This window comes from Aricia agestis, chromosome Z, assembly GCF_905147365.1.
Source record: "Aricia agestis chromosome Z, ilAriAges1.1, whole genome shotgun sequence".
NCBI classification, from domain to species: domain Eukaryota; kingdom Metazoa; phylum Arthropoda; class Insecta; order Lepidoptera; family Lycaenidae; genus Aricia; species Aricia agestis.
In genome coordinates, this window is record NC_056428.1 from 4,512,192 (window position 1) to 4,539,851 (window position 27,660).

The 27,660-nt window shown below is 34.3% G+C and overlaps 2 protein-coding genes across 3 annotated transcripts; one reads left to right on the forward strand and one right to left on the reverse strand.

The window, feature by feature from the left end:
* Positions 1 to 1,237: 1,237 nt before the first annotated feature.
* On the reverse strand, positions 1,238 to 27,057 carry LOC121739263 (eukaryotic translation initiation factor 3 subunit L). 2 transcript variants are annotated; one of them, XM_042131627.1, is made up of 12 exons: positions 26,914 to 27,057; positions 26,576 to 26,671; positions 26,301 to 26,465; positions 25,468 to 25,691; positions 22,392 to 22,524; positions 21,050 to 21,190; positions 20,067 to 20,354; positions 17,279 to 17,464; positions 15,229 to 15,462; positions 14,821 to 14,962; positions 8,211 to 8,216; positions 1,238 to 1,248 (listed from the first exon to the last, which is right to left on the reverse strand). In XM_042131627.1, the coding sequence occupies exons 1-10, from the start codon at positions 26,938 to 26,940 to the stop codon at positions 14,828 to 14,830; spliced, it is 1,629 nt and encodes a 542-aa protein (XP_041987561.1). In that variant the 5' UTR covers positions 26,941 to 27,057; the 3' UTR covers positions 1,238 to 1,248; positions 8,211 to 8,216; positions 14,821 to 14,827. The 2 variants fall into 2 exon arrangements, with proteins under 2 accessions (XP_041987561.1, XP_041987560.1); XM_042131626.1 differs by lacking the exons at positions 1,238 to 1,248; positions 8,211 to 8,216 and having other exon boundaries at positions 14,596 to 14,962.
* On the forward strand, positions 9,241 to 14,599 carry LOC121739262 (pentatricopeptide repeat-containing protein 1, mitochondrial). The gene is made up of 4 exons (XM_042131625.1): positions 9,241 to 10,761; positions 10,850 to 11,019; positions 11,465 to 11,636; positions 14,342 to 14,599. The coding sequence occupies exons 1-4, from the start codon at positions 9,280 to 9,282 to the stop codon at positions 14,579 to 14,581; spliced, it is 2,064 nt and encodes a 687-aa protein (XP_041987559.1). The 5' UTR covers positions 9,241 to 9,279; the 3' UTR covers positions 14,582 to 14,599.
* Positions 27,058 to 27,660: the final 603 nt, after the last annotated feature.

Below are 27,660 nucleotides of genomic sequence, written 5' to 3' on the forward strand. Positions count from 1 at the left end.
GGGCCTATGTTGGGTATTTGTACAGATGTCCTGTAGGCTACACAACCAAAAGCCGCAGTAGGGCCTTCGTTGGCAGGTTATCACCAATCACAGTTGGGAAAATAAAATAAAATATATGTTGGGCCTATGGTGGGTATTTGTACAGATGTCCTGTAGGCTACACAACCAAAAGCCACAGTAGGGCCTTCGTTGGCCTGTTGTCACCAATCACTGTTGGAAAACTATAACAAAATATATGTTGGGCCTATGTTGGGTATTTGTACAGATGTCCTGTAGGCTAGACAACCAAAAGCCACAGTAGGGCCTTCGTTGGCAGGTTATCACCAATCACAGTTGGGAAAATAAAACAAAATATATGTTGGGCCTATGTTGGGTATTTGTACATATGTGTTGTAGGCTACACAACAGAAAGCCACAGTAGGGCCTTCGTTGACTGGTTGTCACCAATCACTGTTGGAAAACTATAACAAAATATATGTTGGGCCTATGTTGGGTATTTGTACAGATGTCCTGTAGGCTACACAACCAAAAGCCACAGTAGGGCCTTCGTTGGCAGGTTATCACCAATCACTGTTGGGAAAATAATACAAAATATATGTTGGGCCTATGTTGGGTATTTGTACATATGTATTGTAGGCTACACAACCAAAAAGACTTAAAGGGCCTTCGTTGGCAGATTGTTGAATTTCACTGTTGGCAGCAGAACGTAAAATCAATGTTGGGCCTATGTTGAGTACTTGTATAGATGTTCTGTAGACTACACAACCAAAAGCCACTGTAGGGCCTTCGTTGGCAGGTTATCACCAATCACTGTTGGGAAAATAAAACAAAATATTTGTTGGGCCTATGTTGGGTATTTGTACATATGTGTTGTAGGCTACACAACCAAAAACACTTAAAGGGCCTTCGTTGGCAGATTGTTGAATTTCACTGTTGGCAGCAGAACGTAAAATCAATGTTGGGTCTATGTTGAGTATTTGTATAGATGTTCTGTAGGCTACACAACAAAAAGCCGCAGTAGGGCCTTCGTTGGCATTTTACTGTTGGCGGCGGAACGTAAAATTTATGTTGGGCCATTGTTGGCTCTTCGTTCGGAATTTTAGTGTAGGAATTTACGATTGGCTTTTTGTAGGCCCTTTGTTGGGATTTTCTCACACCATTCCCCGACAGTTTACCAACCGTTGGCAATCGTTGGCCAACGGAGTGTGCTACTAGGGCACCATGTCAGTCTGACCCCGTGCTAAGTAGCTGAAGGACTTGTGTTACGGGTACCAGACAACGGAAATATATTTAATACTGTTACACTATACATATATTTAAGATTTTTATTATATGATACACATATTTAATACACACCCATGACCCAGGAACTTTGAAAACTTTTTGTTCCGTTGGCAGGATTCGAACTCGCGACCCCCGGCTTGAGCTATCGACAGCCCACCCACTGAGCCACAGAGGTCGTCAAACAACAATTATATCCAGTTTTGTAAATTAAGAAATTAATAGGGGTGTAGACTATTTTTAGGAAATATATTTATTTTACAGATGTACCATCAAGGAAGTTGATTCCTATGCAATTGACCAACGTTATTTGGTCGAATACTTATGTCAATTCAATGTTAATTGTGATCTGTCGGCTGGGTTTGACGTAACGCAACCAAACTACTTATGTCCCCGATTTGCATAGGAATCAACTTCTCTGATAGTACATAAGTATTTTGTTACACCTAAAAATATGTAAAAAAAATAAATACACTCTTATTTTAATTTAAAAAATCACTTATTAAATATAAAAAATATTATAAAGTTATTAAGTAAAATATGTCAATTTTCGGTAATTCTATAATACAAACTCTCAAAAAAACAATAATTTGTATAAGATTTCGTTTATTGTCTACACCCCTATTATTGTATTCCTGCCTAATTACTGGTCAATAGTATGCTAAATACTTACATGACACTAATAAAAGACAAAAAAATAATTATTTGATTATTTAAAAATAATTTAAAATCATGAAAAAATCAATACCTTACCGACAAGTTACGTGAAATAATTCATTTTAAAATTTCCATTTATCATACGTAATGTTTGCCGGAAGTGTTACAATTTTTGAGAATTCGTCAAAATTTGGAACTTTGTATCAAAGATAAACAGCTAAAAAACTGCTTATCAATTTCTTTATACGATTTGCGATTTTTTAAGCCCAAAAAAAAGTGGGTTCACCGGTAATTCTGAGGAAATATTTCAAATTGAAATTTATGAAAATTATCCATGGAGGTATTATACTATTGGCAGTTATATTTTGACAGTTGATAATGTTACTCTTTCTAACAACGCAGTAAGTTGAGTGAAAGAGAAAGCTCATATCGGTGTGTAAACGTCAAAAGCCTGTAATGTTATGTCCTACCCAGTAGAACATAGCAAAGGAATCGGTCTGCATATTTCATGTTTTAAAAGTGCTAATAAAAGTGTTTAGTGAACGTTAAATGCAATATCTTGTTGGGTTTTGTGGTTCCGCTAAATAATAAACCATAAAAACGGCCAAGGAATGCCTCAAACACGTGGATTTAACTTGTCATATGTAAGTTTTCAACAACGTTTTATGGGCTTATCAATCGGTATTTTTGTAAGCTAAAAAGAAAATTTATAAGTTTATTAATCCCTTATTCGTGCTATATAAGGCATTAGTGCTAAAAATGTCACATCAAGTAATAATTTGGCTACAAATATGGCATAGATTTTTACGTGTGCTTTAGGGATGCACCTTGCTTGAAGTATATATTTATATCGATAAAAATATTGTCATGGACTAAATGTTTTTTTTTCAGGATTTGAAAATGCTTCAAAATAGACGACGAACAGAATATTTTTTAGACGCAAGTTTCATGCAAGTTTTTAATCCTTACTCCCTTATGAATACATCACAATATTGGGATAATCATTTTAAACGTAAGTTTGAAACAATGATTTTATTGAAATAAAAAAGTTCTAACGGAGAGTAAAATGATCAACAGCTCTTACACCTCCCCCTGTAAGTACTCAAATCATTACTTGGATTTACTTTTTGAAAATTTATCCTGGCATTACTCTTTTTTAATAAATACCAGACACAATAGATATTCAGTTGTTATGCGGCACCTGGGTTCCGCTTGGGGCTTGATGGGTTAAGTATGGAAAACAAACATAAAGCATATTGCCCCGTAAACAATATTATATATACAGTATATCTTTTATAGTATTAAGTACATTTAATGACACTAAACCAACTATTTTTTTAGGTTTTTGGAATGCTTCTAAAGAAGAGTTCAATATGATGGTGATGAAGGAGAGACCTATAATGAAGATAATATTATTTTTAAGTTTAGATTATAACCGAGTATTCTGATGGTGAGATGGAGTGAGGAGGGAATAGGGATAGTTTATGTAAAATCCCCCTTATCACTACCCCCCCGTTAAGGAGACTGTTGTCAACTGTTTTCAGTATAATTTTCGAGGCATACTAAGGTTAGCTAAAGTTTATATTTTATAATATGAATTTAAGTATTCAATACTCGTATACTCGCGGTTAACATTAATTGTGGATCAACCCACATTTTTTTAAGTTATGGATGCCATTTTAAATGATCTAAAGAACATGACTGCATTCATATCTCAATACGTAATTTTTTGTAGCATGATATCTATGGATATCATATTAATATCTATGGACGCTTCACACCACGTCAGTCTGGCCCCGTGCTAAGTACCTAAAGGACTTGTGTTACAGGTACCAGGCAACGGAAATATATTTAATACTTTTATACTATACATATATTTAAGATTTTTATTATATATGATACACAAATGCAGTCATTAAACAGAGTCTAATAATTATAAAGCAGACAACCTTCCCCGTAAACCATATTTAAAAATTGCTAATTTCATATTTTTTCATTTAAATCTTGACATATCCAAATTTTGTAATGTGCAAAAAATGGAATATTGATACTAAACAAAATATTTTTTTAGGTTAAAGAAATGCTCCTAGAGAAGAGGTCAATGTGATGATGAAGACAATTGAGAACCTATATGGAAGTTAATATTATATTTACTTCATAAGCTGCGACTAAGAACTTAATATTCAATAAAACCTTATGTTTGAATATTTTTCATTTTCATTTAATTTCTAATTTTTGATAAGTGTGTAATGTGTAATATTATACAATGTGTCCTAATACCGGTGCCCGATTATTACATGCTTGTTATGAATTATGATGTATGGCATATTTTATTGACTGAAGGATCGGACACTGTTGTTGGGACAGTGGACACATTATATTATTATGTGTCCCGTCACCAGTATTCAATGCTTTAACGTCTTTATTTCTTCGATAATACATAATAATTGTTATTTTACAAAATTGTTGTTTAATAGTAATTAAGTATAATAAAGTATTTTTGTTCTACTGTTGCTTTTTTATAAAAACTGTTGATTTTATTGATTACACTCCGGACAAGCCTTCGTGGCTTATAGAGTATACATAATTATTATGTATATTTTAAACTATTTGTGTAATTATATACTTAAATATTTTATTTCTATAAAAGTATTTTCATATACTTTTAAACATACGGGCCGAATTGATAACTTCATTTTTTTGATGTTGTAAAAATCTATATTAACGTGATAAAAATCTATAACATAAAATTATGGTCGACTATTGGTCGATAGCTGTAGTCTAATTTTATATTTTTATCGATATACGCCCATCCCTACACGCACACTACGGCAATTGCACACAAGCATAAAATGGCCACGCGCTGGCGAGCTAAGAAGCCATCTACCTATATCCTTAATCTATGTGTCAAAGTGTCATGCCCGCCAAAACTCTTTCAGTTGTCTGTTTTTAGTTTGACAAGTATTATAAAATGTCAGCGTCTTTCTAAACTGTTACCAGTATACTGGCCTTACCAATGATCGCTTAGGCTCTTCTAGGCAAAACTTGTTATTTATTTTATTTTTAATTATTTACAGGTGCCCGCTAAACAAGAGGATAAAGAAGCTAATGCCTCAACTGAAGCCCAAGAGCAAGCTGGGCCAGTTTTTGATGAGCTCGGAGGTAAGCTCTTTTGTTTTTTTATTATTTGATAGTGTGTTTATGCAAGGCAATTAATTTAATTTAGTTTGTAAATATTATGTAAATAAAACCTTTACTTTTCATATTATGTCTATTACATTAAAAAAATTAAAAAGTGTATATTTTATTATACTTAATAGATAAGGATTCAGGGTGTAATAATTATTATGTAACTGCCGTTAGTCATTTCATGTTATCTAATATATTCATATCACATTACAGATACATGGGCGGATGCCAAAGTATCTAAAAAGAGCAAGAAGAAAGCTCGTAAAGATCAGTGAGGATTTGAGGACAGGGTCCGCAAACAATATGTATATATTGTTTGCGGAAGTTAATATCAGTTGGCGCAGTGTAGCCATCAATTCTCATTTGTGTTTTGACAAAATTCTGCAAGAGGGCTCTCTATGCCCCCGTGTATTATTTTCCTCTATGCTCTCTCCAGTCTATAGTACCTCAATCATAGATTAATTATACAGTTCGACAAGGCTTTAATTGAATGTGTCAATGTCAGTCAATGTGCGCTGCTAGTAAAGGAGAACTGTCAAAAATGACGTTTTTGTATGCTTATAGCGTTAAGAAGCCCATTCATTATCCTGCATTGCAGTCCGCCGTGCAGTCCGTCGGCTAATGCAGGATAGTGAATGATGTTGCAGGCCTGCAACACCATTCACTATCCTGCATTAGCCGGCGGGCTGCACGGCAGTCCTGCCGTGAATAACAATGGGCGTTAATGGGCTTTAAGGGATGTATATAAGGTCAAATTCCGTACTACATCCAATTAAATTATGAAAGTTCTAAATATGTAAAAAATTGGACACCCAGGCACTTATTTTTAATTATAATGATTTTTTATAATTGATTTTTAAATAACTATTCGATATTAAATTGTTATTGAAAAAAAGTTGTTGTAATTTGACTACCGCAAATGGCAGCGAAGAAAGCTCGGCAAAGCTTTAAATGAAGGTGGCGAAAAAAGGAACTAACGCTGCCACATACAAAAACGACATATTTGACAGTTCTTCTTTACCAGCAGCGCCCCCGCCCAAGTTCATATAAAGTCTTGTCGCACCCTTCGAAGGATAATTTCATAGATTAAGGATATCTAAGGTAGATGGCTTCTTAGCTCGCCAGCGCGTGGCCATTTTATGCTTGTGTGCAATTGCCGTAGTGTGCGTGTAGGGATGGGCGTATATCGATAAAAATATAAAATTAGACTACAGCTATCGACCAATAGTCAACCATAATTTTATTTATAGATTTTTATCACGTTAATATAGATTTTTACAACATCAAAAAAATGAAGTTATCAATTCGGCCCGTATGTTCAAATGTATATGAAAATACTTTTATAGAAATAAAATATTTAAGTATATAATTACACAAATAGTTTAAAATATACATAATAATTATGTATACTCTATAAGCCACGAAGGCTTGTCCGGAGTGTAATCAATAAAATCAACAGTTTTTATAAAAAAGCAACAGAAGAACAAAAATACTTTATTATACTTAATTACTATTATCCATATAATATGCCATACATCATAATTCATAACAAGCATGTAATAATCGGGCACCGGTATTAGGACACATTGTATAATATTACACATTACACACTTATCAAAAATTAGAAATTAAATGAAAATGAAAAATATTCAAACATAAGGTTTTATTGAATATTATGTTCTTAGTCGGAGCTTATGAAGTAAATATAATATTAACTTCCATATAGGTTCTCAATTGTCTTCATCATCACATTGACCTCTTCTCTAGGAGCATTTCTTTAACCTAAAAAATATTTTGTTTAGTATCAATATTCCATTTTTTGCACATTACAAAATTTGGATATGTCAAGATTTAAATGAAAAAATATGAAATTAGCAATTTTTAAATATGGTTTACGGGGAAGGTTGTCTGCTTTATAATTATTAGACTCTATTTAATGACTGCATTTGTGTATCATATATAATAAAAATCTTAAATATATGTATAGTATAAAAGTATTAAATATATTTCCGTTGCCTGTAACACAAGTCCTTTAGGTACTTAGCACGGGGCCAGACTGACGTGGTGTGAAGCGTCCATAGATATTAATATGATATCCATAGATATCATGCTAAAAAAAATTACGTATTGAGATTTGAATGCAATCATGTTCTTTAGATCATTTAAAATGGCATCCATAACTTAAAGAAATGTGGGTTGATCCACAATTAATGTTAACCGCGAGTATACGAGTATTGAATACTTAAATTCATATTATAAAATATAAACTTTAGCTAACCTTAATATGCCTCGAAAATTATACTGAAAACAGTTGACAACAGTCTCCTTAACGGGGGGGTAGTGATAAGGGGGATTTTACATAAACTATCCCTATTCCCTCCTCACTCCATCTCACCATCAGAATACTCGGTTATAATCTAAACTTAAAAATAATATTATCTTCATTATAGGTCTCTCCTTCATCACCATCATATTGAACTCTTCTTTAGAAGCATTCCAAAAACCTAAAAAAATAGTTGGTTTAGTGTCATTAAATGTACTTAATACTATAAAAGATATACTGTATATATAATATTGTTTACGGGGCAATATGCTTTATGTTTGTTTTCCATACTTAACCCATCAAGCCCCAAGCGGAACCCAGGTGCCGCATAACAACTGAATATCTATTGTGTCTGGTATTTATTAAAAAAGAGTAATGCCAGGATAAATTTTCAAAAAGTAAATCCAAGTAATGATTTGAGTACTTACAGGGGGAGGTGTAAGAGCTGTTGATCATTTTACTCTCCGTTAGAACTTTTTTATTTCAATAAAATCATTGTTTCAAACTTACGTTTAAAATGATTATCCCAATATTGTGATGCCTTCATAAGGGAGTAAGGATTAAAAACTTGCATGAAACTTGCGTCTAAAAAATATTCTGTTCGTCGTCTATTTTGAAGCATTTTCAAATCCTGAAAAAAAAACATTTAGTCCATGACAATATTTTTATCGATATAAATATATACTTCAAGCAAGGTGCATCCCTAAAGCACACGTAAAAATCTATGCCAAATTATTACTTGATGTGACATTTTTAGCACTAATGCCTTACATAGCACGAATAAGGGATTAATAAACTTTTAAATTTTCTTTTTAGCTTACAAAAATACCGATTGATAAGCCCATAAAACGTTGTTGAAAACTTACGTATGACAAGTTAAATCCACGTGTTTGAGGCATTCCTTGGCCGTTTTTATGGTTTATTATTTAGCGGAACCACAAAACCCAACAAGATATTGCATTTAACGTTCACTAAACACTTTTATTAGCACTTTTAAAACATGAAATATGCAGGCCGATTCCTTTGTTATGTTCTACTGGGTAGGACATAACATTACAGGCTTTTGACGTTTACGCACCGATATGAGCTTTCTCTTTCACTCAACTTACTGCGTTGTTAGAAAGAGTAACATTATCAACTGTCAAAATATAACTGCCAATAGTATAATACCTCCATGGATAATTTTCATAAATTTCAATTTGAAATATTTCCTCAGAATTACCGGTGAACCCACTTTTTTTTTGGGCTCAAAAAATCGCAAATCGTATAAAGAAATTGATAAGCAGTTTTTTAGCTGTTTATCTTTGATACAAAGTTCCAAATTTTGACGAATTCTCAAAAATTGTAACACTTCCGGCAAACATTACGTACGATAAATGGAAATTTTAAAATGAATTATTTCACGTAACTTGTCGGTAAGGTATTGATTTTTTCATGATTTTTTGTTATCAATCGATGCAGGATGTTATATTCTACTATATACTTCGAATTTAGCTCAAAATCTTTGAATTTATAAATGTTATATAGGGACATCCTTATATAAGTTCCTTTTCTCGCCACGTTCATAAACAGCCTTGTCGAACTCTACCTTCATGACCTCAATGGTCCAATGTCCATAATCCATTTTTTTTAATCATCCCGGTCGGGACAGGCAAAGGGAGCGTTGCCCACAAGAAGTTTACACCCTGTAAACTTCTTGGTTGCCCATATAGCCATTTCCATAATCCATTGACATGCCATTGACATTGCATTTGACATTTTTAAATATAACCTAAAAACATTGTTTTACAAAAATATAGTAGCCTGTATTAAAATAAAAAAAGTGAAAAATGAACTCACGTTACCTAAGATCTTTTACGATATTACGGACCTTAAAACAGAGCAATCGCTACGTTACAACTTTAAGCAATTTTCCCCTAAGCCAAGAAAAACATAATAAAAAGGAATTCAAGACGGAAAACAATAATTTAAACTATTTAGGAGACCCAGATACATTTGGGACCCTCTCAAAAAAGGTTGTAGAACATAACTTCGAAGAAGATGAAGATGATATTAAAGAAGAAAAGTTTCTGCAAGACTTGCCTTTACAGTCACAAAAGCTAACCATTAAACAGTATGCTGATCTAATCAAGCAATATGTTAAATTAAAACGTTTAAAAGAAGCTATTGACATTCTCGAAGTGAGAATGTTAAAGGAAGATCGGGTTAAACCAGATAACTACATATACAATATATTAATTGGTGCATGTGCCGAGCTTGGGTACACGAAAAAAGCATTTAAACTTTATAATGACATGAAAAAAAGAACTTTAAAACCTACTGGGGATACCTACACATGCCTGTTCGAAGCCTGCATCAACAGTCCCTTTCCAAAGTATGGATTGAAACAAGCCACCAATTTAAGAAACTTGATGATAGAAAAGGGAGTAGAGCCGAATTTGACCAACTACAATGTCATGATCAAAACTTTTGGCAGATGTTCTGACCTGCCTACCGCTTTCAAAATTGTTGATGAGATGATTTCAAAGAAAATTAAAATAAGAGTTCAAACATTCAATCACCTGCTACAAGCCTGTATCACAGATAAAGAAAATGGGTTAAGACATGGCCTAGTGGTTTGGAGAAAAATGCTGAATATGAAAGAAAAACCAAATATTTACTCATTCAATCTTATGCTGAGATGTGTTAAGGAATGTAATTTAGGCTCTAAAGACGATCTAATACAACTGATCGAAGCTTCTCAAATACAATTACAACCGAATCCAAAACCTCTGTTTATTGAAGGAAAAGCAGAAACTAAACATAATAACATACAAAAGTTAAAAAGCCCTAAAAATTCAATGGAAGAAGTTTGTATAAAAGAAGACAGCAATAGTGATGAGTCTAGCAGCTTACCTAATAATAACAATGTGACACAATTACAAAACATTACTTCTTTAGCCACTGCAGAACCAACCTTACAAATAATTGATAAGCCTAATAAAATAACCACCTCGCAAAGAACTGTTCCGAATCTACTTTCAAAAGTTATAAACATAGATGAAGTGTTATCCCTGCAAGAAGTAACTACCCCACAAGACAAATTTGCCATTATAGGAGGCCAAGATGACTTCCTAAAAGAAATGAATGTTTATTCAGTGCAGCCAGATATAAAAACATTTACACAGATGCTACCCCTTCTTGAAAATAGTACAGAGGCGGAAAATAGACTTCTAGAATCAATGAATGCATTAAACATTAAACCAGACATAGATTTTTATAATATGCTCATGAAGAAGAGGTGTTTGAGATATGATTATAATGCTGCCCTTGTAAGTGTAATATATTGTGCAATACAATTATCACATATTTTATGAATTCTTTTTTTGGTATTATTTTTTAATTTTGTTTTTTTTTCAGGCAGTAAAGAATATAATTGAAAAAGACAGGAAATCTAGAAAGAGGCATCCATTAAGTAAAAAACACAGTTTAAAATTGAATATCATGACTTATGGTATACTAGCACTAACCTGCAAAGATCGGAAACAGGCTGAGGAACTTTTGAATGAAATGAAAGAAAAGCAACTCAAGTAAGTCATAGTACAGTATGTACATTATTGAGTAGGTAGCTGTAGAACAAAAAGAGATGTAAATAAAAAATGTAGTTCTTTAAACAAAGTATAACTTGAAAAATTTTAATTCATAATGTTGGTGTAACATTCATAATTTAAAACAGAATTACAAAATGTATTAATTCTGTTTTAAATTATGAATTTTATACCAACATAAATATATAGTGGAGGTCTGTGTGTGTTTAGCTACCGTATATAACTTACTAGTGACCCGCCCCGGCTTCGCACAGGTATAAAATATAATAATATCTAAGCCACTCACTGAAAAAATGATTAAAATCGATCCAGTAGTTTTGATGACTTATAAACTTCTAAACTAAGGCAACTATTGTGATATTTCTTGATAAGTAATGAGTAATGACGAATTTTAATATACTTTCATCTTTTAATATTGTTTTTGCAGATTAAACATAGAAATTCTAGGAACTTTGCTCCAGAACGCAACACATGACATGCAGTTTGGATATATTCTGTTTGTTATGAGTTTGGTGAAACAAGATAATTTGAGGGTTAATGGTGTGTTCCTGAAACACTTGGAAAAATTCAATAATAAGTGCCTTTCTATTCTTGAAAAGGTAACTGATACTTATTTTAATACATCACCACCTAGAAATATCATAGAAATTCCTATAATAACCTACTGCCTACTCAGGCTTTCAATCACATACAAATATTATATTGCTTTCTAATTTCTACATGTGACTTTGTATGCGAAAAGATAAGTAGTTTGGTTAGCATACTTTTCAGGGTTCCGTAGCCAAATGGCAAAAAACGGAACCCTTATAGATTCGTCATGTCTGTCTGTCTGTCTGTCTGTTAGTCCGAAAGTCACAGCCACTTTTCTCCGAAACTATAAGAGCTATACTATTGAAACTTGGTAAGTAGATGTAGTCTGTGAACCGCATTAAGATTTTGATACAAATGGAAATATTATTAAAAATTTTAGAGGTCCCCATAGATACAACTGAAACAAAAAAATAATATGTTTACCCGTACCATTCTATGGTTGGTATGAAAGTTGAATTGGCTTATTACTGTGACATCTTGGAATGGTTTGCAGTTGTTGGTTCCTATATAGTCTATTTCGTTTTTGTGTCGGCTATCTGGAGATATCCAGGTCCACTTCATTGATTAATTTTTCTTATAGGTGTTCATGAACGAGAGTTTGTGTTCGTGAGCTAGGCTTATCATTCTGTTGCCGTTATCATTTCTTTGTCCTATTCCGTATTTTCCAATTACAGAATCTTCGCCTGGGTTCTGGTGTCCAACTCTACCATTGAAATCGCCCATTAGAATAATGTTTTTATTTTTAGTGGTGCTAAGGGTTTCGGTAAGTATTCCGTATTCGTCTTTTGATTTTTCGTCAGAGATTTCGGTAGGTGCATATATCTGAATGATAGACCATTTATCTTTGTACCCAGGGAGACCCCAATTCAGGATGGCCATTCTTTCGTTTATTCATTGGAATTCGTCAATATATTTCTTTAGTTAATTCTTGACCATAAATCCGACTCCGTTATGACCTTTGGTTTGTCCTTTGTGGTAGAATATATAGTTATCATGTTCAATGATTTTTTCTCCACACTATGGGGGATATTAGATTATCATATTTATTATATTGGATCCGAGATCATTGAGTCAATGATATTGGATAATGTATTATAGACATATGATTCATTTCTTCCTTGATCATAGATTTTTGACATTTGCTGAGAGATTGGATCCAATACGGTCATAGAAATAGGTGCTGCCAGTTATTTAATATAAAAAAGAGTTTTTAATTTCTTGTTCGTTAATATGTTTCAAATAATGTAATGCAATTATTTTTCTAATTATATACTTGGATAATCTTGCTGAAATAACAAAAAACAAGTCATATTAAAAATGACGATGTCTTTTGACAAATCGAATTCTCTGAGATCTAGTAACCCTGACGTCAATACCTGTCAGTGTTAGCGCTCTCCATTGGCTATTGAAACCACATATGACGTAAAATAGGATCAATGAAATATGATAATGTAATATGCAGATATGATCAAATGATCATATATATTGGATCCTATATATGATCATAGCAATGATCCAATATAAATGATAATGTAATACCCCCCTAAGACCTGGTATGTCCCATTTTATATGGGTTAGCGCCTCTTCTATTTCTTTGAGTTTTTCGTCAGTTAGGGTCAAAGTATTCAGCGTTGCAATATACCGTACTATCAAAGAAGTTGATTCTTAGGCAGAAGGGGGACCCAGCCGACAGATCACAATCAACCATAAACTTATAATATACTATAAGTTTATGCAATTAACATTGAATTGACATGATCTGACCAAATGCCGTTGGTCTGTCAACTGCCTAGGAATCAATTTCCTCGATGGTACATTAAGTTGTCTCTACGTTTTTCTTTTGTAGGGATATATTTTTAGGGTTCTTTGGGTAATTTTTATCTAGGGGGTATTGGTCTAACTCCTCCACGGTGACCAGCCGGATTGGGGAGTAATTGATTATCTTGCCGCAATCAATCAGCTTCTTACATAATGTTTTGGTTACTTTAGTGGTATTTGATAATGGATGTTTTTACATATTGGTTTATTTTCACTTAGGGGGATATTGGATTATCATATATATTGGATCCGAGATCATTGAGTCAATGATATTGGATAATGTAATATAGACATATGATTAATTTCTTCCTTGATCAAAGATTTTTGACATTTGCTGAGAGATTGGATCCAATATGGTCATAGAAATAGGTGTTGCCAGTTATTTAATATTAAAAAGAGTTTTTAATTTCTTGTTCGTTAATATGTTTCAAATAATGTAATGTAATTATTTTTCTAATTATATACTTGGATAATCTTGCTGAAATAAAAAAACAAGCCATATTAAAAATGACGATGTCTTTTGTTAAATCGAATTCTCTGAGATCTAGTAACCCTGACGTCAATACCTGTCAGCGTTAGCGCTCGCCATTGGCTATTGAAACCACATATGACGTAAAATAGGATCAATGAAATATGATAATGTAATATACAGATATGATCAAATGATCATATATATTGGATCCTATATATGATCATAGAAATGATCATATATAAATGATAATGTAATACCCCCCTTATATTTGTACAAATAGCGTTAGTTGTGGTGGCTCCGTTGTTGTGTTTTGCTACTGTTGGTCTGTGGTGTTTTTGTGAGGTTTTTGTGACGAAAAATATGGAAGTTTTTGTTTATTTTGCTTGGTTAGCATACTATTCTCAAAAAAATATTATGTTGCAGAATAAACAAAATAATGTTGAAAGTCCCGTGTTAAAAGCTGCTTACGAGAGGTTCTATAAAATATACATAAATTGGTTGAATGATATTAACATAGAAGAAGTGCTAAAAGAGGAACACCCTTGGCAGCAGTTCAAGGAGCCACATCCAGAGACACTACAGAGGGAGAACATAAATATAATACAACCAAAGAAGTTTTATAAAAGAAGCCATAGATTTGTTAAATATGTGCCAAAAGTTTGAATAAAAAACTGTTACCAATAGATGGGTTTATTTGTAAAATGGTTTAAGCCCTGCACAACATTAAGATTGGTAAAGTTCAATGGATATGGCGCAGCCTTAAAATTTTAGATGTTTTTGGTAGACCATGGGGTGCCAGATGGTTTATAAGAAGGGACCACCAGACACGCTTGGTGTGTTGGGGTTGGTAGTTCAGTGATCAGGGGTTATTGATAGATTTTAAAGTTGTGCGTGGCCTTGACAAATCTCTTAGATCTTAATATGATGCAGCTTGCGGTTCAACTCCTCGAATTTGAGGATTTTGCGTATGAAGAAGTCGCCGTAGCGATGCGCCACCTTCGTGTCCGCGATATGTATCATGTCATTGTCAATATAGAAGTCCAGCTGTAATAGAAATAAAAATGCTATCATTATATTATAAAGCTAAAAGATATTTTTTTCAACACTCTTATCTCATGAACTACTTACTAGACCGTTTTGAAATAGTTTGGCACAGACATAATATGTACCACGGAACCTTTCCTGTGGTCTAGTCTACATAATATGACATACCATTTTTCCGAAAAGAAAAGCATTTTTTTTTCACTACCCAATAAAAAGAAATACAATAGCACCTAGTTTACTATTAGTATTCAGACCATCCAACCCACCTCAGACCCACTCTGGAATTTCCCGTCCAGCCCGCTAGGGCCTTTAGTCCACACCACATTCTTCATCTTGTGCTTGAAGCACAGTAAGTGTATCGCGAGTGCTGCGTGCTCCCTCGCTGCGTCACGCTCCCCGCCCCGCGCCGCCGACATGAACGCAGCCAGCTTCGCCATTGGCAGCGTAGTGTATAGCTTCAGATAGGACCGGATGGTCGGTAACATCTTTTGTTGACGGACCTGCAACACAAAAGTATACAAATTTAATCAATTTCTAGGCACCTTTTAACACTAGAAAGACCGGAGCGGTCAAATGACCGCATTTTCGTTTTTAATTTGCGATATTTTTGTTACCGTTGCATGAAATTCGTTTTCCTCTTGTAACATTTAATAATTTTAGATTGTTTAAATTGTAATAACGTGTTTTTAATGATTGCTCAATAATTATAGGTTTTAAATAACAAACTACCTAGAAAGACCGCAGCGGTCAATTGACCGCTTGAATAAATTTTGTAAAGATAGTGGGGGTTTCTTGCCAGTTTTAGTTTTCTTTTAATTTTTTTATTATTATTATGTTTTGTTTGTGTATTGTATTTGATTTAAAATTTATAAAAAACTACTGAAAAAGTCAATGTCAATAACTCATAGGACAAAAGTGAAATAAATACTTTTATGTACATAAATGGTCTAAAATTTCACATTTTTAAATGTAAAAATAATGGTCGTATATTTACAAATATAGTATGTGCACAAATAAAATCTTTGGCCTTGCCTATTTTGATATTGTAACGTATTTCAAGTTTTTTGCCTAATGAAACCCCGTTTTTTGAAAATTATCAACGTTAGTACAAAAATATGTGTCAATTTTCATAGCATTGTTGTCTGAGTTGACCTAACACAGCCAGGGTTTATTAGTAGTTCGAATTTCAATAAAATATTTATGCTGAATTAATTTTTATTTTTTGTTTTACCTACACAAACGAAGCAAATAACAAACTAAAGGTTGCGAATTGTAGTTCTATGAAAATATGATAAAAATATTTATGCTAATTTTAAAGTATATTTCATTTCTTAAGCACATTTTTTGTACTTTTTTAGCTTTAATGATAAAAGATATTTATATTGTGACCAAAAATACGACACGAAAAAATAATATTTTTGTCCTCCAATAGGGTATTTTCATCAAGATGTTCATGGCTTCTACTTCTAGACGTGAATTATTGTACATAAGAGTAACTTTACAATTCTATTGCTAAAATGAGAAAATATAAAATCTGAAAAAACGGTGTTTTATGCTCAAGTACAGGAACAAAACCAATAAATCTTGTGGAGTCATTATAATGTCATTACTTATATCAGTAGCAGGTCTATAAAATGCTATCTAAATAATTTTCTTGAATATTTGTTCTATAATTTAATTTAGTTACATTTATAAATAATTACATGATCAATAAAATGCAAAAGCAAAATAGTAAGACACACACAAAACTGTTAAAACATACGATGGGTCATTTGACCGCTCTTGGTCTTTCTAGGAAGTTCAGAATTCCGGTCTCTCTAGTGTTAAAAGAAACTATCTTTACGGCGCATTCAGGTGCGCGTTTTCTGCGCATACGCGGTTGGAGAAAATGTAAGAAAATAAGCTTTATGTAATTTAGAATAGAACCTCAAATGCTTTAGCGATTGGGAAAATACGCGACGCGCGCTAAAACCGCCCGCGCAGAAAACGCTAACGCTAAAGAACCTATTAGAAACGTAACTTGCAGCAAAATTACAAGTTGTTTTTGTCATTTCTTCAATTAACTATGTTACATGGATCTCATATTATTTGTACGTATTACTAGCTCACCCGACAAACATTGTTTTGTTATATAAATTATGTTTTCTAGTATCAATATAAAAAGTGGATAAAAACCTATTCTCAGGCCTAACGCATGTATTTACTTACATACAAAATCTCATTAAAACCGGTTGAGCCGTTTTGGAGGAGATTGCGCACAAACACTGACACGAGAATTTTATATATTAGGTACTGGTAATAATACATATCACTTACTTCATCCATGAACACCTGGGTCTGGTGTTTGACGGCGTCGCGGGCGTAGTTGGAGCCGGGTTCGATGGGCGGCGGGCAGGGCGACAGGAACTTGGGGCAGGCGAACGTGAAGCAGCCCTCGAACTCCCCGAGGTCACCGTACTGCATCTTGAACATCTTCTCGTGGTAGTTCTTCTCGCGGAGCACCTGGAAATGAATGTAAGAAATGTTACGTTGGAATATTTGTCACTCTTCATATAAGTTCAACCCATTGGAATAATACTGTTACGGACCTACGACATATAGTGCCATCTAGCGTCAAACCAGCGAAACTTATCGAGTGAACACAGACAACAGATTTGATGAAAACCTCAAGCATAGATAAGGTATTATTCATATATATTATGTCTATGGTATTATTTGAATTTTTTTTTTTATTGTTTGACACTGACATTAGACGATTAAATGTAGTTTTTTTTTCTCTGGATAGTAAAGGCAACTTTTTTCTATTATGAATTGTGATTAATGAATGTGTATTCTGTAGCTATCTTCTAATAAGGCTAATATATAAAAATGATAATGTAAAATTGCTGTTTTATCTAAATATCTATATATATAAAAATCAATTGCTGTTCGTTAGTCTCGCTAAAACTCGAGAACGGCTGAACGGATTTATCTTATCTTGGTCTTGAATTATTCGTGGAGGTCTAGGGAAGGTTTAAAAGGTGAGAAAAATTTTGGATGTGTGGCGGTACCCACAAATCGCCTAATATTCCTGCATCGCGCTATCGAAGTTTTCTGAGCGCGTCGGTATATATACGACAGCTGAAATGTATCACGTGGGCTTCGGCCTGACCGAGCATAACACCTCGCTCGGTCGGAAGATCTTCCTTTAGCGTCGCCACGCATTATCCCACAGATGTATAGATGCATGGATGTATATGTAGATGTATGGATGTTTGTTACTCTTTCACGCAAAAACTACTGAACGGATTTTAATGAAACTTTACAATAATATAGCTTAAACATCATAATAACACATAGGCTACAATTTTAACCGACTTTCAAAATGGGGGAGGTGTTATGTTCGTTTTCTTATGTTCAACGATTACTCCGTCGTTTGTTAACCGATTTTCAAAATTTTTCTTTTGGGTATCATCATAAATATAGGGTATCATCCCAATTCGGTATTATATTCACAAAAGTGGTGATCTGATGAAGGATCCATAAGTAAACGAGGGAACTCCTCAAAAATTATAGGGAAATATGTGGTGACTTCGGTTTCGTGAGAAGTATTCTAAGCATATGCTACCAGCAAGTAAGATTTTGAACCGAGGTATACCTGGTATACCGTGGTTCGGAAGGTGCTGAGAGAACTCCTGATTCTTTATAGATACAAGTTTGGGAGTTTCGGCGTTGTTTTAAGAACGGAAAGCATATGCTTCTATGCAAATTACATTCATCATCAACATCGTCATCATCATCACTACCATATTATACCATGTTATTGGTAAGTACTTTTCATAGTCTTTTAGATCGAGACTCGAGTTTGTCAAGCGATAATTTAAAAAAATCTATACCTACCTAATATTATAAACCTGAAGAGTATGTTTGCTTGAACGGAATCGGAGGAACTACAGATCCGATTTAAAAACTTATTTCAGTGTTAGATAGCTCATTTATCGAGTAAGAACTAAGACTATAGGCTAAGACTAATACGACCGAAGAAACTCAGGAAAATGTGGGAAAAACGGGGGAAATATTAGAAATTACGAACTACTGGAGCAATTTTTATGGCAATATTTGGCACAGATATAGAGTAGACCAAGTGAAGGGAGTAGGGACATAAGAGCTATTTTTATGGGAAAATGTACGGTTTCCGTAAAATTCCTAATTTACGCGGGCGAAGCCGCGCGGGACATCTAGTTTATAATAATTTTGCATGCTTCAAAAGCAGAGTGTTTGATACTGTATATATATAACTATAAGATCTTTGTAAACAACATTCTTTGCAAATAAATGATGATTAAATGATTAAACGTGAATACTAGATACTAGATGGCGTTAGGTGCGCGAGTACATGCTCGAACTTTGTAGAAATAATTCAGTTCGCTGTTCGATACGACCTATCATAAAGGCGACTTCGTAGTAAGAAACAAGTGATCAAAAAGTGGTTCTAGTGAAACCTACGACTTGGCTACGACCTAGGACAGTGATAGTGCTTAGTATTTTGGACCTAGTGCTTTGTGTGACCTAGTGTTTATGAATAAAGTCTTCAATAGAGTCCGCAGGTCTTTCTCTCCTTCGAACCTTAGCATGTAACAATACATTAGCATAATGCAAAGGGATACTATATTAATTTATACTGTGTACCTATGCAGATAGCAGATGTTGTAAGATTGCGTGTATTGTCCTTTATTACATGGAAAAATGACTTGTCAAACCTGGACATTCAAATTTTGGGATTAGTATAGAATTAATACCAAAATTTTAATGTCCTTCACATTGCTAAGTTGATCAAAATCCTCTTAGCAAAAAGAAGCTTCTCTACGCAAAAACGCGTAGAGAAGTAACAACATACACACTCTCAATATTTATAGTATTCAAGAGAAGTACAATCATTTTGTTAAATGAAAATTACATTAAATGAAATGTGTTATGGATTTATTTTATTACATAACAATAAAATCTAATTACGTTAAAATTGTTTTTTCTATTGATCTTTTTGGTGAAATACATATACATACAACAAAATTACAATTTCAAGGAAACATAAATTTAAAACAACAACAACTGTCACTTTACATACCTGCTGGATGGATTCGTCAACGCACTGCGGATGGAGCACAAGACAAATGGCTAGCAGATGATACATCTGTTCTGTTTGCTTGTTAATTTGGTCGTTCTGGTATGACCGGGACGAGAACAGCTGCTTGGTGCGCTGCATGTACAGCAGAGCGGAGGACAGGGTCCGGATGGCATCCGAGTACCTCCTCATCATCATGTATGCGAACCCTACGTAATAGGATGTGGAAATTTGGCACGCCGGCACGTGTGAGTATTGAGACTTCTTGTGGAGCTCAATGTTTTCTAGTACCTGTAATATACATTCAAATAGGATACGTTTAGGCACTATGATGTAGTGTGTACATCAAATTTTATAGTTGAATGGTATATGGAATAGAATAGTGAACACTTTATTTTCGTATTACGTAAAAAAATTGCATATTGTGTTTTTAGGGTTCCGTACCCAAAGGGTAAAAACGGGACCCTATTACTGAGATTTCGATGTCTGTCCGTCTGTCTGTCTCCAGGCTGCAACTCATGAACCGCTAAAGCTAGACTTCTGAAATTTTCCCAGATTATGTATTTCTGGTGCCGCTATAACAACAAATACTAAAAACAAAATAAAGTTAATAAATATTTAAGGTTGTATTTACAACAAATGTTATATTTTCTTTTTGGCTCGTAATCTATAATGGCAACATAGATACTTAAAATTTTCACAAAATCCTCAATTATATGTGTACTTTATTTTAAAATTTTAAAATTAAAATAAAATAAATAATTAAGGGGGGCTCCCATACAAAAAACACATTTTTTCCCCTATTTGCGCTCTATAACGGTACGGAACCCTTTGTGCGCAAGTCCGACCCGCACTTAGCCGATTAAGATCTTTTTACAGGTAAGGTTTCTTGACAACCATATACCAATAAACAGGTTTATTATATAACAGAGGAAAAAAATAGGGTGAAGTATTTTTTTTTTATAAAATATTGTTTGACATGTTACCTTAATGGCCTGGTAGTAATCACCGAGCAGAGAATGCAGACGGAGCAGACCCACGAGGGAGAAGTAACCTAGCATCTTATAAAGGGAATGTCGGCCGAACTCTCCCGCCACTGAGTCCGGATCTCCACCAGCAGCATACACCTGAAAATAATGAATTTAATAGAAATTAAAAAAATTTGCTTAAACAAAAAAAATTAAGAAGTATTTATTGTTATCATTATGCATTGAAAATGTTAGAAAAAATTACTAGATGAAGCAATAAAAAAATCACCACTTCTTTTACTAAAGTAATAACTTCAAAACAAAATTGGAGACGCGATCTCGCGACATAGGCGGTAGTGGGCGTACCCAGGATTTCAGCTAGGGCCCCCTCTAGCTGAAATCCTGGGTACGCCCTAGCTCATACCTGTTTCGAGAAGATGGTTGGTATATTGAATCAAAAAATCATGAAAATTGACTTTTATTAATCTGACTGTAAAGATATTTTGTCTCCAACACTTCATTTTGCGCAGAGTTGGTAAGACGTTTATTTCTACTTGCCAGGAAAATTGACGTTTATTTTATCTTCTAAGGGGCCCCACCTTGCCCCCTGAGAAGTCCCCTGCCTGAGTACGCCCATGGCGCGGTAGCACATCTCTACCGTCACTGTTCAAAACATACAAAGATCAATATATCTTTATTTAGTAATATATCTAAATAAATATATATTGATCTTCGTATTGTACCATCGGGGAATTTGATTCCTAGGCAGTTTACAGACCAACGCGACGTCATTTTTTTTTAATGAAATAAGGGGGCAAACGAGCAAACGGGTCACCTTATGGAAAGCAACTTCCGTCGCCCATGGACACTCGCAGCATCAGAAGAGCTGCAGGTGCGTTGCCGGCCTTTTAAGAGGGAATAGGGTAATAGGGGAGGGTAGGGATGGGAAGGGAAGGGAATAGGGGAGGGTAGGGAAGGGAGGGTAGGGGATTGGGCCTCCGGTAAACTCACTCACTCGGCGAAACACAGCGCAAGCGCTGTTACACGGCGGTGTTCTGTGAGAACGTGGTATTTCTCCGGTCGAGCCGGCCCATTCGTGCCGAAGCATGGCTCTCCCACGTATAAATTATTTTTTGGTTGGATCATGTCAATTCAATGTTAATTGTGATCTGTCGGCTGGGTTTCATGTAACGCAACCAAACTACGTAGGTCCCCCAACTGCCTAGGAATCAACTTCACTGATAGTATACACATAATTATAATGTGTTCTGTTATAATGTACAAGATGATAAGCATAAAGAACTCAATAATACTAAATTTACAAATGTGTCAGTCTTCAATCATTAGTAGAATCAATTACCTCAAGCTGGCGCTTGATGTTGGATTTCTCAACGAGAGAGTGTAGCACATTGAGAATGCAGAGAACGTTCCACGCTTTGTTCTCCGTGTTCAGAGCATCAATCTCAGCTGGACTCAACTTTGATGTGCGTGACCTTAAAGTAGAAAATAAAAAGTATTAGTCTCAACAGTGCCGGTTTTAGCACTACCAGCGCTCTGGGCGAGATTTCTTCGGTGCCCAGCCCACGGAACTGGCGGTCGCCCAGCGTCGCCCCCTCCTAACGCCTCTACTCTGTTTCCACCACAACAGTATTTGGCTAACTTAAAAACAACAAGGGATGGCTGAAGTGTACATTAATATCATACAACAAATATACATCAGTACAAGTAAAATTAGGTTGGAAAGAGCAGGCAACAAATACTCTATACAACAAGGTGTAAAGCAAGGTGACCTACTTTCTCCTAAGCTATTCTCAGCTGTCATTGTTCAAAACCTAAACTGGGAACAATTCGGTCTTAAATATTACCAGCTTTCGCTTGGACCATCTGAGATTTGCTGATGACATTATTGTATCGAAAGAAGACCCTGACAAATTGCAATTTATGCTGAGTGATGTAGCAGCTGCCAGCAAAATTATCAAATGAACAAAGAAAATATAGAAAAAAGAATAGCACATGTTTGGAACAAGTTTTGGTGACTAAAAGAGATTCCTAAAAGCAAAGACGCCTGCATATAAAATGCAAGACTTTGAATACATGTGTGCTCCCTCGCCTACAGCCTAACTTATGGCTCTGAAACATGGTGCACAGTGCACACACACACAACACATTAATATTTTTTCTCTTTGTGCTTTGGAAACAAAGCACATAGAAAATATTAAAGTTACAATATATAATTTTATATGTATAATTATTAACTGTATCCTTGATATTGTTGTTGCCCTTTCTTGTTTATCTGTTTAACCCTTTAACCGCCGAGCTTAAAATCAATTGTCGTGCCCCTAGCGCCGGCACCATAAATCGAAAAATTTGTACCTACAACAAATAGTGATGTGCAATACTTATCTTTTTTGATGTCGATAATTTATTTCTTAATTTTTAATTTATATAAAGTACTAGCTGTTGCCCGCGACTTCGTCCGCGTGGACTTCAGTTTATAGCGCGCGATGTCAACAAAATTGGTGTCAAAAGCTTTTATAAAAAACCCTGGTAAAATTCTTAAATCAATTAAATCAATAAAGCTGTGCAGTGTGCACACAATAAGTATTTCATTTTTTTATATTAAACTTTATATTTTATGCCAAATTTTAAAGCTTATTTAGCCCCCCAATTACACAAATTTACCCATAAACTATTTATCATTGATAGGTTTAAGGTTACGTCACTGCACAGATAAAGTACTGAGTTATTTAATACCGTAGAATAGATATAACAATCGAAAAAAATCGAAACTCAAATGTAAGATGATACCACCTCTTATAGAAAGACTTTTGAGCAAGCATCAGCGCGATGTAGAAGACGCACGGTGTCATTTTATCAAATTAAGTAACTAACTTAATTTGAACAAATTTACGCATTTTCACCCCTTTACAACCCTTTTTTTCCAGTAAAAAAGTATCCTATGTCGTAACGTCATTTGTTCAAATATATATATATATATACCAAGTGATAATATATATATATATATATATATATATATATATATATATATATATATATATATATAGAAAGACCAAATTTCTTTTTCACTTTTGTATGGGGAAACTCGTGACGCTCGAGCCCTTGCCCATACAAAAGTGAATTTTTATTTTCGTCTTTCAGCGCTGCTACTTTCACAGTGAACTCTCTACAAAGAACACGTACACACCCTAAAGTATTATCACTTATTTTTGTTACACACTGTATAACCTACTACAAATATAGATTTTCAATAGTAGATCGATATCCCATCCCCTTTACACGCATACAATTTCATCAAAATGTCGTAGCAGCCAGACAGATATGAAAGAATTACTTTGTAATTTATTGTAATTTTATTTCTAATTTAAGTATCCACTACAATCACATTTATCGATAGCATCATCATAAGCACAACACTAATGGAAAATTCTAGAAGGCGGCACTCGCTTATGACGTCAGAAGCGGTCATCTTTTTCCGACCGTGGCGCAGGGTGTGCTGACAACATTCGTTTGTAAACATGCAGGCTAGGGATGGGAATCGTCAATTCAATCACTGAAATTTTTATACTATATTTATTATAAATTAAGTAAAACAAACACGTTTATTTGTGCAGTAACCATTGCTTTATTTGTTTTATAATAAATTAGTTAGTAAAAACAGAAATGTTTTAATTTATGCGGATTTTTGTATCAGTAAATCATTGCTTACGTCCCGTCCCTATTGTCGGATTTTTCCGACTCGGGCGTTGGACATCAATACACTTTTCTAGGAATATTTTCGGTAATTTATTTAAATTTAGACATTATTTTTAGGTCTTCTAATTAAGAAACTAAAGTGTAATCAATTGTAAATGATTATTTCGTTAACTATTTACCAAGTATGAACATTATTTACTGTGCTATCAAACAAAAAAGGCAGATTAACCGAGTAGTGATACAGGTCGTAAATATCCGACCTTGGCGAAATGGGCACGAAAATATTTGTCGAATTATTCCGACCTTGGCGGCTAAAGGGTTAAAAAGTAAATAGACAGAATTTTTTTTTACTTAATATTATAGGACAGGCAAAAGCGAGGAGTAATAAATAATTTTAATATTCTCTTTGTACTTGTTTCATTTGTTCTTCTGTAGCATCTGCACCATCTTAAAATTACTAATTCCAATTCAATAAAGGTGTGTATTAGCAGCAGCTCAGTTAAAATATAATAGGCACAATTTCACCAATATCTGTTAGTGTTAACAGCTTGTTAAAATGTCATGTCTTCCATTTCATTCATATGAAAAACGAACGAGACAATGTGACATGTAATTGAATCAAAATGTAATGTAATTGAATCATTAACTTTAGCAATGATTATTGTTTGTAACTTTACAGATTGTATAATTCACATCTAAGAAAACATATAAAAAAACCATACCTATATTGAGCAAAAGACTGGAATTGGTAGACAAATTCATCAATCAGCTCCCACAGCCACTGGTCGGGCAGCTCCAGAGGCACCGGCGTGGCCGCGGACAGGATGTAGTTGAACAGGTCGCAGTAGTTGTAGAACGACAGGAACCGCTGTTCCGGCTTCGGTCCTCCCGGCACACGGGCATAAATGTCCCGGAAGTAGAGCTCCTTGTACAGGATCATGAATATCTACAAGAATATTTCATTTGTAACTTATTTTCTCACAATTAAAATAATATTATAATGTGGGAGAGCCATGCTTCGGCACGAATGGGCCGGCTCGACCGGAGAAATACCACATTCTCACACCGGCAACTGGTGTGAACCAGCGCTTGCGCTGTGTTCCGCCGAGTGAGTGAGTTTACCGGAGGCCCAATAGGTAGGTAGGTAGGGAAGGGGTTCCCTACCCTCCCCTATTACCTTCCCTACCCTACCCTACCCTCCCCTATTACCTTCCCTACCCTCCCCTATTCCCTTCCCTACCCTCCCCTCTTCCCTTCCCTACCCATCCCTACCCTCCCCTATTACCCTGTTCCCTCATAAAAGGCCGGCAACACACCTGCAGCTCTTCTGATGCTGCGAGTGTCCATGGGCAACGGAAGTTGCCTTCCATCAGGTGACCCATTTGCTCATTTGCCCCTTATTTCATAAAATAATAATAAAATTGCGAATACCAAGCCTGTGTTGTTAATGTTGATTGTAGATCTTTACATTTCAAATTTTCGTAAGAACATAAATATGTTGTTATTGATCCAAAGCAAAGTGGGATGAGATTATAAACATTTCTAAAAAACTTACATTATCATTGTCAACCAATGGTGAAACTTCTTTTTCATCTGGCCATGGGGTGTTGGTAAAATACTGCTCTGTGAGCTTAGGGAAAGTATTTTCATACAAGTTCAGTATTTCAAATGTTACTCCCTCATTGATCATATTGCGAAAGTACACTAAGAACTTTTTCACCTACAAAAATAGTGTTAAATAGTAAACAATTTATAAATAAAAAAATACTATGTAAGTAGGTATATGAATTATTTCAATTCAGATTTCAGAAATAATTATGTTATACTAACCATATCTGGCATTTGATAGTATGATCTGTCATACTCCAAATCATACTGTGGGTCTCCAGTATGAGGCTCATAATCACCATAAGATTCATAGCCGCCCTAAAATAAAGAATTATTATTTTTATACTGATACACAAAAGTATATTTTTAGCCATGTATAATCCGAGTGAATATACCTCTTATACACTTTAAGCAATCATTTTCAATAAATAAAAATAATTGATTGGAATATGTATAATATCAACGAGTAATATAAAGAATTTAAGGACAATTAAACATGATATAGGTTATGATGTAGTTAAGATGTAAGAAGTGATTATAATTGTTATATTTATACAAACCTCATTGTAATCGTCACTTGAATACATTTTGGAATACTGATACTGAATTAGATATACATAAAGTACCGTAACTCAACACAAAATTAGATTTATTTTTCCAACCAAACGGAAAGGCCACACACTCAACAAAAATGGCAGATGAATTACAAATTGACAGTAACAACTGACAATAGTGACAAATGACATGACAGCTTATATTTTTTTCTTATTTACGAGACTACAGCACAAATCCAAAAAGTTCCTCGAAGTCTGAAGTCTGAACTCTGAGCATATAGAATAATATTTAGACTTTAGAGTCTAAACATAATGGTTAGAGTCTAAATTTTAGACTTTACAGCATTTAGCAAACCGTATAGTCTGTCAAGAAAGTGAAGAAATTAAAAAGTGGCAACATCGTAGTGTCATCCCTTTCAAATCAATTTAAGAAAAAAGGGATGACACTACGATGTTGCCACTTTTTATATTCTTCACTTTCTTGACGGACTATACGGTTTGCTAAATGCTGTAAAGTCTAAAATTTAGACTCTAACCATTATGTTTAGACTCTAAAGTCTAAATATTATTCTATATGCTCAGAGTTCAGACTTCAGATTATAAATTATTACAGATTATAAATTATAATGAAAAAATATAAATTATTATAAATTATAATGATTAAAGTTGAAACTTGAAAGATTGATGTCTCTTGTTGTTATTACCTAAAAATTAAAAAAATATATTATGACAAATGTGAAATGTCAGTACTCA